The 13,661-nt window shown below is 32.7% G+C and overlaps 1 protein-coding gene across 1 annotated transcript in view; it reads right to left on the reverse strand.

Annotated features, from left to right (window-relative positions):
• Window positions 1–299: 299 nt before the first annotated feature.
• The window catches only part of LOC129959942 (protein unc-13 homolog D-like), a 277,136-nt gene continuing 263,774 nt past the window's right edge, over window positions 300–13,661 (reverse strand). The window contains exons 30-34 of the mRNA XM_056072858.1: window positions 9,455–9,536; window positions 8,391–8,429; window positions 6,759–6,882; window positions 3,733–3,932; window positions 300–1,021 (exon numbers count right to left, since the gene is read on the reverse strand). Of these exons, the coding sequence (XP_055928833.1) occupies window positions 939–1,021; window positions 3,733–3,932; window positions 6,759–6,882; window positions 8,391–8,429; window positions 9,455–9,536 (528 nt within the window). The 3' untranslated portion in view covers window positions 300–938. The remainder of the gene's footprint in view (window positions 1,022–3,732; window positions 3,933–6,758; window positions 6,883–8,390; window positions 8,430–9,454; window positions 9,537–13,661) is intronic.

A 13,661-nucleotide genomic window follows, 5' to 3' on the forward strand; every position in this document is an offset into this window, starting at 1 on the left:
ATCAGTTTTGCGTATCTTCATTTAAGATGCTTTAAAAATAGTATATTCTTTAGTATACTATACTATTTAGTATTTTTTAGTACATTCTTTATGCTCATATATTGATTCCTTATTAAAAATTATATGCAAACAAATGATTGTAATAATGAATGTAAGCTCTTAAAAATATACGTTATGTATAATGATTTTTTTGTTTACATCTATTTTCGATTTTTATTACTACGAGCGACGAATAACACTGACAAAGAATGTTTAATTACTTCAGTTCTAATAAATTATCACTTTTTTCAAATGACGCATTGGAAAAAAAAGCTTTAAATCTGACAAAAATTGTAAAAAAGGATAAAGTGGAAAATTTAATATTTATTCGTTTAAATTTAACAGTTTGCATTTTTTTTTTAAAAAAAATAATGAGTTTGATAACAAAAGTTATGCAATTAGATATCGGTGTAACAATTATTCAGTCTAAGATTTTTTTGCCTCAAATATTCGAAGAGCCTTTTTAGAATTTTTCATTTTGAATTTTTTAATTTAGAATGAAATAATTGATATATGAACTCCTAAACTACTATTCCCAACTGAATATTGAAGATATTTGCAACACATTGATCATTTGAATATGGCACGACATTTAATATATGTATTTCTTTATATAGTTACAACAAATATATAAATATGTACCACATTTGACATTGTCATGGCATTGAAGTATATATTCAATGAAATTAAAATCCACATTGATTAAAATCCACACTGATCAAGGAAATTAAAATTCACATTGATCAAGGAAATTAAAATCCACACTGATCAAGGAAATTAAAATTCACATTGATCAAGGAAATTAAAATCCACATTGATTGCATTTCAGATATGCGATTTTATATATTAATGAAGATATAATTCACAAGACAATCATTGTTTTGACGTTATTCCTCTCCTTACATTTTTTTTCTTTCATTTGACACGAATTCGTTTGCTTCTGCACACCATTTCCTTGATCTTAAAGCAATGAAAGCATCACCTTTAAAGAAATAAATGATACATTTTGAGAATAAAACAGAAATGTTTTTAAAAAATGATTAAGAAGTTTCAAACTTTGACACTTAATGCATATAAATAAACTTAATGGTCTCTTTGCGGAACATGCCGGGCCGCAACGGTCTGGTAGCAAGGCTTTAGCTTCGGAACTGAAGGATTCCTGGTTTGAAATCCGATTCCATCAAAGAGGAATCGGTGCTATGTAAAAGGGTTTGGTATATGCTAAATCCTTCGGAACCAAACATCTACCAACTGGTGTGGTACGGGAATTCGGGGAAAGGGTGCCAACTCAGATGTCGTCTTCATCTGACAGCGGTTCAAATTTATGAGATCCGTCTCAAAATAGCTCCACTGACGCTTCAAAACGGGACGCTAATATAACTAAACTAAACTTGCTAAACATTTCTGTTGATACAGAGAGTTATACATGAATTTTAGCTTTGCAGAATAGTGGAAACTTAAAAAAATCTGGTGATAGTGATTTTAATCTCACTTAATTAAACAAATTTTTTCATGCCTTGAGTCAAGTTTTAGTTTTTAGTTTAGTTATAGTTATATTAACGTCCCGTTGTAAAGCAACACTAGGGCTATTTTGGGACAGACCTCGTAATTTTGAACGGCGGTCAGATGACGAGGACGACACCTGACCTGGCACACCCCCTCTCCACACCACACAAGCGGGAGGACGTTTGGCATGACGGATTTAACGTGCAACAGACCCCCTCACACGACGGTTCTTCGGTGGAATCGGGTCTCGAACCTGAAACCTTATGGCTCACAAGCCAAGACCTTGCCACCGCGGCCCCACCTTGAGTCAAGAACTGTCGATAAAGTTAAATATGGTATATTTTATTGGTTAAAGTGATTCACGAACACTTGATATAATACCAGTATATGGAGAATTCCTAAATGGCTTTCAGGGGAAACTCGCCCACATCAACATCTTCCTTGGAAGAAAATTGGAAAACCTCTACAACCAATCTGATTGCAACGAGCAATTCACTGCTAAATCACATATCGGTTAAGGAATTCACTGTGCTGAATAAGAGCACAGCCAGAGGATAGAACGCATAATTTTCCTCTTTCGATTCATGTTCCACAACCATGCTTTAACCCTTTAAGCTACTGATAGTCGAAATGCTTGAGATAAAATGAATGATTGAGATGCCATATGAATATTGATACTTAAAAATATTTTGCTGAAGGAGCCATTAAGACTAAGTTACATAACATATTTAATTGAAAATTTTAGTCACCAATGACTCCGGCGAAGCAGCTGGTCGGCAAATGTGGCTAATTAAATAATAAATTTATTAAAAGGACGTTTTATTAGTGTACTAGAAAACAGAATTTATTTTTATTTTAATTATTTTGTACTATTTTGTTATTAATTTGTTATTCAATATAATAAATAATTTGAATCTTGTAATAATTTTATCTCAAGTATACTACCAGGTACCGCCCCTGATATCCAGTAGAAATTTAATTACATTAATTCATTAACTGATAGTTCAGTTTGAAAATTTTGCACAAATCGAGAGAGAATGCAGAAATGCTCAAAAAAATAGTGCACCAGGAAATGAATGAAAATTAGATACGAAATTGCATATTTACAAATATCCAAGAAAGCAAGTTATGTATGTGGCGGGGAGAATTAGTGATAACTAATTTTAATTCAGTAAAGAATAGATATTTTGAAAGCTTTAATCTTCTAGGTTATGATGACTTTCTTAATTATTTTGACTTAAAATTTTTAAAGAATATGGAAAAAAAAAAAAAAAAAAAAAAAGGCCTTGCGCAAATTTTTTTGGCCTTATTTTTGGGTGCACTCAACGGTTTCAGAAGCGCTAGTCTAAAATAATTTTGTAAGATTAATTTTATTTAAAGAAAGATATTTCATTTTGGTTCTCCATCTGATCCAAATCTATGACAACCTGGTCTAAAGTTCAATTCAAGGAATATGCCTTTGCCTGAATGTGTTTCAACTAAATGTAAATGTTTTGCTGAATGTTGAAGGAATGCTGGAGCAGTCGCGTTGAATATACAGGAAGGAATAAAATTTCGCATGGGGTTTGAATTCGATTGTAAAAATTCTGCACAAGCCAATATAATTAAATTTGATATGCATACTGTTGCGATCACGAGATTTCAATGTATGCGAAAAGAAAAAATTCCAGCTTTTTCAACCAGCTGTCATATGGCACTGTATAAGCAGATGGCCTGGTCAATTAATCGAAAGAATTGCAGAAAACATTTTCTATTACAGATTTTCTTTTCCTATCGTTAAGACATATGATTCAACATATGAGTTGAATTTTGAAATGTTCTAATAAGAAATCATTCTTTGCCTGCTTTATCATACAACGCAACACTGATATATCGGACTTGCAGCGTTATGAAACCCATTGGGATGGCTAGATTATCAACTTTCTTTTGGGCAGCTATTAGGCATCCAAGTTATATTAAATCTGTTTTTAAAAGAGTGATATAAGTAACGTGAACGTCGGATTGTGTTTATCATCAAATGGAAAGATAAGAATAGATAGGGCATAACTATTTAAAATGCTTTTACAAGATATTAACAATTCAAAACATATACTGAATCATTGTGAGTTCGGAATAGTCATTAACTGTGAAAATTAACTAGTAGATTTTTTCTGGTTTGAATTAAAAAGCAAAATAATGGAGACTTACTGTTACAGTTGGGATGTGTAAGATGACACTCTATGGTTTTGGGAGTATTAGCCTCATCGGACTCGGCGGTTTTTTCTGTCACTTTATAGAGGGGGAAATATGCTTCCCCCTGAAAACTATCTTTCAATATGTATCCATGGTGCATTACTACAAAATTGACGGTCGCTTCTCTATTTTCGACTTCATCAATGTCAAGAGACCTGGAATGGAAGATTAAGTGATTTAGATAATTCGTCATTATTTCATAATGGAGTGGTAATATTTGTCAAAGAAAAAGGTATACGGCAAGACATAGGGTTTGGCTATAAGGGCAGATCAAATGAAAATGGAACAGTGATTATACTTTGATGCATTTTTGTATAAATGTGACGAAAACGGTGTTTAAAGGTAGAGCGGGAGATAAAAAAGAGAACCTCTGCTGCAGAGTGGACTTGGGCTAGGTAATCGGGCGGAACTATGTGATATGCTTTGACGAAAGGCGGACCGTAGAAGAGTGGGGCACTATTTGGATACAACATCGTTTGCTTTTCTGGTATCCAGTAAACCTGCCCACAATGTTTCCCACTCTTTATTTTTCTTCATATTTTTTTCTTTTTAGAGTGGGAAAAAAAAAAAAAAAAAAGACGGAATTTTAAAAAACGGCGGGCTGAAATTTTTTTTGACTTATTTATTTTTTTATAGCATTTTTTAAAAAATTAAGCCCTTTCTGTCTGTACATGATTTTAAATTTTTCTATTAACAGAGCAAAAATCAATTTGAATTGAAAAAAAAAAAATTGGTTAATTGGATAAGAATTCAAGGTTAATTGGATTAGGTTCAAAGGATCCTAATCCAGAATTCATATCGGAATTCAAAGTTAAAGAATCATCAAATTCAAAATTAAACTGAAAAAAAAACACGAACAAAAACACGTGTGATGTATTAATTTCTCCCAGATTTGGTTGGAAATATTAAAAAAAAAAAAAAAAAAAAATCCTAAGGAATTAAAAGAGTGAGAGAGAGATAGAATCAGCTTTCTTAAACTCTCGAACTGTTCGAGCTTTTTATAATGGTGCCCAGTCTATATGTCTGCTTGCCACAACATAGCTACACTATTATCAGGCGATCGCTGATGATATATCTAGACGTCATGAGCTTTCATACAAAATGAAAAGTCTAGTATTGGGGCTCGGGAAATAGCTCTTTGTTTTATTCAATATTTTAAACGCATATATAATATGAGAAAAACTGGGAAAAATTTAATTCATATGAAGCAAAGGTAATTTTAGATGAATAGCAAGTAAAAATACATTTGAAATAATAATAAAAAAAATACATTTGACTTAAATTTATGAAAATTATGGATAAAAAAAATACTGATTACCCTAACTGCATGCATTTACATTTATTTTCTATAACTTAGAATAAAAGTATGGAATCATTACCTCTCCTACATGAGCTTGGACATGGGAAGTTTTACAAAGCGAAGTTAAATTATGGCATTCAACAACAAACGAACAAAATTTATACAAGGGGTGTTCAAATGAAAAAGTACGAAACGACACTGTGGGTATAAATGAAGACTTTATTCAAAGTATACACCATAGGCCTGAGCACAATGATTCCATTATTAACGAGCCAAAGGATTCCTTTCTCCCAGAATTCCTTCGCCGTCCGAGTTGAAGAGCTTCCCTTTCAGATGTTTTTTCAGGGGACCAAACACATGCAAATCGCAGGATGACATGTCCGGGCTATAGGGTGGATGGTCGAGCTGGCATGGACATGATTAAATATAATAATATTAAGCCTTTTATGGTATGAATTATCAAAATACTATATGGAATCTAGCCTAGAAGATGAGGTAAATGAGCAGAAATCTGCTTACTTTGTGGTTATAAAATGCTGCCTACTTGCATCCGACCGTAATAAACTTCGTATATTTCCAAACCCGTCATTTGTTTCAGTTAAATTTCTTCCTCTCTTTTTCCATATCTCTATTATTATTCAGAATATTATTATAGCTCTTCAACATGTTGGGGCCCCCTCAGTCGCGGGCCCTCGGTGCATTGCATCCGCTGCACCCCTCCCCCCAGATGGCCGGTCCTGATGCCTAGTTAATTTTTGGTTATAACCTTACTTTATTGGATTTTACCATTAAATTACATCACCCTGGAGAGTTGTCTGATATTAATTATGCATATAGCCTAAGAGATTCTTTTGCATAGAGTAGGAATTTTAAAAGAACTGACAGCCAATTAAATTCAGAATTCAGTTTATTGTTTTTTTGATAATGACCATGTTTCAATTTATTGTTTTTATTAAAATCGAATAATGACCATGTTTCAATTTATTGTTTTTATTAAAATCGAATAATGACCATGTTTCAATTTATTGTTTTTATTAAAATCGAATAATGACCATGTTTCAATTTATTGTTTTTATTAAAATCGAATAATGACCATGCTTCAATTTATTGTTTTTATTAAAATCGAATAATGACCATGTTTCAATTTATTGTTTTTATTAAAATCGAATAATGACCATGTTAAAAATCTTGATGGCAATCGAAGTTAATCCAAACCATGTACATGATTAAAATTTTGCGCGTTAAGCAGTGCAGATCTCAGAAAAGTGTCAAATCGTGAAAAGAGCGGTGCTTTCTGGGACTGTAGATATTATCCAGTATGGTAATTCTATCTCTGACAGGGAAAGTACAGTAATTAGAGGCAATTTTGAGAGGCATAGATAACAAAATTATATTTATTACATACATGTAGATAATTAAACAAGATTTAAATTGATTTGTTATTTTTGTCGATTTGATAATAATATATTTTATTGTATTTGCATTTATGTCGCTGGTTTGGACTCGCTATTTTTTTTTCTCGACTTGGTGGACAGAATATAGCCATCTTCATTTAAGAGGCTGAATCAATATAATGAATAAATAAATAAGAAATAATGCTTTTTTTTCCCTCCTGCAATGTATAAAAATAAAATAAAATAAAATAAATGGTAGTTTTTCTTTTCTGAAAATAAAAACTCACCATTCGAATGTTTCCTTAAAAACAGGATTTAGAGTTCGTGAGCGTCTTCCTGTTCTAGCTTCATTTCTGCCATTAAACATATATTTCGGGACTAACTTCACAATCACGTACGAATCACATAATCCTGAAAAGTATTTAAAAAATCAATAAATGAAAATAATGAATAGAGATAAAAAAAGTTAAAAGATTACCAATTAATTAGTCCACATATAAATTATTTAATTTCAAGCTATTACAAAAGCAAATGACATCATCATTCACCAGTTGCATGAAATATCATGTGTAAAACACAATAAAATGTTTTGCAACGATTATTTTGCTTGCATTATTAAATATGCACTGATTAACTAGTAATTACTGGGCAATCATTTCCAGTAATAGCTTCTGATAGTATTTCCAAAATCAATTTCTGTTCTTTCCAGATTAATCAACAGGGTGTTTTATCGGAAATAAATTCGACGAGTGCGTTTAAAGTTTATTTTCTTTCTGTATGTGTTATATGCATCAAAGTTTAAAGACACATTCTAAGTTTCGCTTATAGAAAGCCTTATTTTTCGCATCTCTTATAAAAAGCACACGGAAACAAAAGTGTTATAACGTTTCCCCCTTTCCTTCACATAGTGATTGGCATTCTGACCAGATTTAACGTCACCGTTTTCCCACACATAGTTAAATGCATACGGACTTCCAGATGTGGATCCTTTTCACTAGGAGAGTCACTATGTCTGGTCATTTGTTGCTATCCAGATAAGAGAACACAGAAGTGCACCTGTCGTTTCAAATAGATCCACCATGTCTTCAAGGGAGAATAACGTCAAAGCATCCAGATGCTAAACTTTTTTCCCTTATGAAGAGACTCCACATGTCACCAGGAAACGATCAATCACCAGCAATCGTTGTCATTAAGTACCAAACCCAGGTGCTTTCAGCCGTTGTTAGCTGGGAATTGATTATAATTAACATGTGTTCAAGAGGAGTTGGCTACAAAGATGGATCCTTAACAGACACTCCCTAATTGTCGTTGACAAATGTCGTTAGCAATTTTTTTAATAAAACAAATGCGGAAAAAAAATGGGATATGAAAATATTTCTTCCTGCGAAATGTTTATCTCAATTAGTAAATACCCTAATAAGATAAAATTATTTTTATTAACTTTCGTGCATTTCTTCCATGAAGATGGGGGCACCAAGAGTACGGGCATGAGAAGTTGCCTGATAAGCAATCAATTTGGTATAATCTTCTCTGAGGGTGTAGCAGTGGTGTTTGTGTTGACTATATTGTCGATGACAGACGTACCTTCCCGGTTTCCCGGTACCTGGTTTCGTAGGCTGGGGACAAGGTTTAGCAGTTATGGCTGGTTTCGAGTATTTGTATTAAAAACCTGGAATTTGTATTTTTTATAGCCCGAATCACAGAATATACTTGATTCTCAATGCTTCGAGTCTACTTTCTTTCTCGAGAAATATTGTTTGAAATCGACAACAGTGAAGCTTTTTACAGCAATTTTAAGATGTCTGTTTGACTTTTTTGCTGTTAATGTTTGTCCTATCTGGTGAATTACTTAAGACAGACAAATAAAGTAAAATTTAAAAAAGAGACTGTTTTGTCTGTAAAAAAGTGTAATCACTCACCGTACGCATCACGTGGTTTCAATTTTGATGCGCTCAAAACTGCAATGAAAAAAAGTATTCATTAAATTTTTCTTAGTAACTCTAATAGAAATTAAAAAATACACTTCTCTAATTTATACAAAATACAGTCATAAAAATGACGATTTACACTTTTTCTTAAAAGGATTGATTAAACAGTTACATTTTAATGATAGAATTATTCAGGGTTACTTAAAAATTCCTGCGGTCATGTTGAAAAGTAACTATATTTGTAGATAACTTTTAGCAATTAATTTTTCTTCTTTACTCTTGTCTTTTTCTTCTTATCATTGGAGCTTGAAACACACACACACACGGACAAGCGCGCACACACACACACACACACACACACGGACAAGCGCACACACACACACACACACGGACAAGCGCGCGCACACACACACACACACACACACACACACACACACACACACACACACACACACACACACACACACACACACACACACACACACACACACACACACACACACACACACACAGCCTTCTTAATTTGTCCGTTGCATGATAAATATAATGGAAAAGACGCTATTGAAAAATTAACTATGGAGTACTTGAAGTAAGTATTCAAAGCACTTTTTGTCCAAAGCTATATTCACTTCATATGTTGTTAATCATGAAATTATTTTGTTGGGCTTTTGTAAATTTCTATTCTATTTAATCTGGAATGCTCTTTTATTTGATATAACTATTTCTTTTACTTAATTTTCTGCATGTAACGATTCCCCTTTCGGCTTGCTCACTCATATTTTGTTGTAAAAATGACTTACTTCAGTATGCCTCACCTTCCTTAAGTTTGTCCCATGGTTTTGGCATCCCTTAATAGACTTCACGGTTAGTAAAAGTTATTGCGCGATATTCTGAATAACGGTCACTATCGTAAAGATATCGTAACAATGTAGTTAGGCGCTTTGTGCTAATAGAGATGCTAAAGCATCTCTATTAGCACAAATTATATTATTATGTATTTTAAATAAATATTATATTATTATGTATTTAGTATTTTAAATAAAAAAATATCTTACTTTCAGTTGATAGGATTTTCCTTCTGCTATCATAAGAAAGTCTCACTGTTAACGTCCCCAAGTCTGTGTTTGTAGCTTTTAGCTATAAATAGAAAATATTATAATTATTCATCCATTATATACATAATAATAAGTTAAGTTGATGATTATTCTATTCATGGCTTTTGCAAGAAAAAAAATGACCGCAATTCTATTTCAAGAATTAGTTATCCTGAAGATGTTTCTTATCATAGTAGGTGAAACATTTGAAATTCAGTTTCATAGTTTATGTTTTAGAAACGAGAGGGATATCAGTCATTCCTCGCTTTTTTGCGAAAATCCAAAAATCGTCAATAAATACTAAATTTATGCTAATTTCAGATATTTGCTGATGTAGTTAACAAACCGAATATGTGTAGGAAGTTAAACTTGCAGTCACTTTTCTTCCAGAAATCTACCACACATATTGAAATAATTAGATTTTGTATATTGGCTCCAATAATTTACTTCGTATGCTAAAACTTATTTTAAAATCGAAAAGTCACAGGAATTTTGTTTATACAAAGAAATTATACAAATAATTATACAATTACACAATTATATTATTATTATATATATTATATTATAATTATACAAAGAAACGAATCCCAGTTTAAGATCAATATATTTTGATAGGTAATAGGTAATAAAGACTAGAAATCAACATTATGTATTTTATACTTTACATAATCGTAATTCCAAATGCAACGTTGGAAAATGAAATGTAGAATAGATATTATTATTTAGGATTTTTGTGAGTATTTGAACACATCTGATTTATTGAAGAGGTATTCTTTTCGCGCAGAGAATGGTTTGAAAGTTTGATGAACTGGTGCCCAAATAACGGTTACTTTCCAGAAGAGTGGAAAATAGCTAAATTAATTCTAATTCCAAAGGAAGAAAAATATTTAACGAATTATAAATCTTATAGACCCATTTGCCTCTTGCCGATTTGGGGCAAAGTTTTAGACAAACTTTTAACGAATAAACTGATGTATTTCCTAGAGTTTCAAAATATTTTAAATAAAAATCAGTTTGGTTTCAGAAAAAGAATGGGAACAATACAGTCCTTGGAAAAAGCTTTGGAATTTATTAATTGTGCAAGAGATAACAAATTGATCACTTGTATAATTTCGTTAGATATTGAAAATGTGTTTAATGCAATTGTTTGGTCGGACATCACGAGATTACTTAGAAAATATGGAGTGAGCAAATCCTTATATGGACTTTTGGATAGTTTCTTGAGTAATTATGCAGTTCTTCTTTATAACAACGAAGCTTGGCATTATAATAAGGGAGTTCCTCAGGGCTGAAGTTCTGGTACAATTTTATAGTTGTTAATTATGAACGAGTTATTGAATGAATTTGAGGACAATCCTGAATTTAACATACAAGAATTTTCAGATGATGTGGTAATCCTTATGAAAAGTAAAGCACCTTTTCCTTTTGCCCAAATGAGCAAAGCTATAATTAAAATTATGAAAGATTGGGCAGAAAAATATAAATTTAATTTTAGCACAAATAAATGCAAATATATCATGCTTAAATACAGAAAATAAACCAGTCATTTTCGAGGGATTAGATTAAACGGGAAGAGAATACCATACAATAAAATGTTGAAGTACTTAGGAATCAATTTTGAATCTAATTTGTCGTTTATGCGAGGGGTGATAAAAAAAAGTTTACAAGAAGCAGTATTTGGAAAGTAGAAATTGTGGATGGAAATATTGTTACCCAGAGTGGAGACAGATGGTTCTAGTTGTCTTAGACCGGTCGTTCGAGCAGATAGCGTTAGTACTGAGACCTGAAACAGCGACAGTAATGGTAAGACGTCTAGAGAAGTGGTCTCGCACACAGGTGTGAGCCATGATTCGATTTCTATACACCAAGAATGTGTCCCCATCGGACATTCATAGACAAATCGTTGAAGTGCACGGGGGGGGGGCGAAGCAATGAGTAGACAACAGGTGGCGAAATGGTGTCATTCTTTTGAAGTGGGCAGAGAGATTACTGGAAACTTTTAGATGGGAGGTCTGGAGCTAACCCACATACAACCCCGATTTGACTCCCAGTGAGTATTTCCTTTTCCCGGCATTGAAGAAAACTTATCCGAAACAAGGTTCATATTAGACGGTGATGTTTAAAAAGGTGCCGAGGACTGGCTCAATAGCCAGAGACCTGTTATTATCAAGATGGGTTAAACAAATTGGTCCAGTGGTGTGATAAATGCCTCAACAGGTTTGGTGATTATATAGAGAAGTGACCACCACATATGTCTCTTAATTACCGTTTGTATCCTGTGTCTATTGTTAATAAAGCATTTTTCCTTTGCCTTTTAAACTATTTTTTGGATCACCCCTCGTACCACACTCAAACGATATGTTACTTAAAATAGAAAAACTAAATGAAAAAATAAGGAGACTGAATAAGGCTACTTGGGGTCTTATTCCCTTTACAACTAAAGAAATATATAAAAATGTACTTGAAAAAATTATTACATACGGGTCTGTTATCTGGTTTACTGGAAATGTCAAGCAAATAAATAAACTCCAATAGCTCCAGTGTATTCCGCTACTTACCATAACTAAAGCTTATAGCACGGCATCCACTGACACACTTCAAATTTTCAGTGGTTGTCCCCCTATCGATATAATTATTAAAAGAGAAAGAAAGATGGCTAATTTAATTAGAGAAGCAAAGAATGTAGAATATTCAAACAATAGGCATCTTTGATTTTGAAGTTTCTATCCCACCATGGAAAGTCAAAAGAATTACTTTAAGCTACTCTGTGGTTGTTATGGCTAAAGGTAATAGTATATATGCAGATATATACTATTACCTAAAATGGTGGGGAAAAGTTGTGTTACGAGCGCCTTTGGCTAAAAACTGGTTTTAGCTTTAATCATACTAGAGCTGTGACTTGCTTTTAGAACTCTAAAGTCAGAATTAATTGCGCGCGAAACCAATGTATGTTTTTGTATATGGCAACTATGCAAAGCAAGCAACTAACTATATTATATATATATATATATATATATATATATATATATATATATATATATATATATATATACGGCATGTAAATAGAATTGTAGATTAGAAAAATTAAAGAGAGAATAGAATGGAATAAGATTAACAACGAGTGTGGATTATTTCACATTACGAACTGACATCTTTGAATGATCTTTGAACGACTGAATGAAATGAAATTCAGGTAGAGTCTCAACAAGTGGGTTGTGCATTTGTATGATACAAAAATGAATAAGGAAAAAAAAATCTAGAAAATTTAGATTGAATGACAATGCAACTGCTTTTATGACAGAAGTGGTGGCAATCAGAAATGCTCTGGAGTTTGTCGCTCAACGCAATATAAAAGGGGAAAAGTTAATTTCTGATTCAAGATCGGCTTTAATGGCACTAGATTCCGTTGGTTAAACAAACGAAATAATATTGGATATAAAAGAAAAAGTTGCTGAACTTGGAGTTGAATTGATCTGGATCGGAGCTCGTCAAGGGTATATTGGAATTGAAAAAGAAGATACACTAGCCAAGGAAACTTAAAACTTAGACACCCAAGAAACATCTTACCATGAGTCCAAAATCCAACTCAGAATTGAGACTAAAAAACGAATGATTTAAGGATTGGCAGGAGAGATGGAATAAATCCATCAAGGGGCGAACAACCTATCAACATTTTAAAAACGTTTCGGCTAACCGAATTAAGGTTGATTTTTATCTTAACCAAGTATACACTGACCATGGTGTATTTTCTGTGCATCAAAGTCGTTTCTTTGACCAAAGTTCGACTTGTTAGGTGGCACCGAAGAAGGATCTGTAAATCACGTAATCAAAGCCTGTGCACTATACCGAGAACACAGATTCAGATGGCCAGGAAATTGGATGTCTCTTGAAGTCGGAGAACTCATAAAAGTTCCAGTCATTAAATCTTCTATTAGGGATATTTTGTCAAATCTTTTGTATTTAGCTCTTTCCTAATGTGAGAAGTTAACACTCAATGTATTTTATGCATTTTTGATGTTTCACAACTTAATATGTAATGTAAAATGCAATGTTTTTTTTTCGATTTTTTTTCTGTAGTAATATGCGTTTTCTCTAGAGGGTTCTTTATTGTTTGCAATTGTCCATTGTCATCAATTGTAGTTTGTTCCTTCGTACTAGGTGGAGTTGC

Source organism: Argiope bruennichi, chromosome X2 (assembly GCF_947563725.1).
Source record: "Argiope bruennichi chromosome X2, qqArgBrue1.1, whole genome shotgun sequence".
In the NCBI taxonomy this organism is placed as follows: domain Eukaryota; kingdom Metazoa; phylum Arthropoda; class Arachnida; order Araneae; family Araneidae; genus Argiope; species Argiope bruennichi.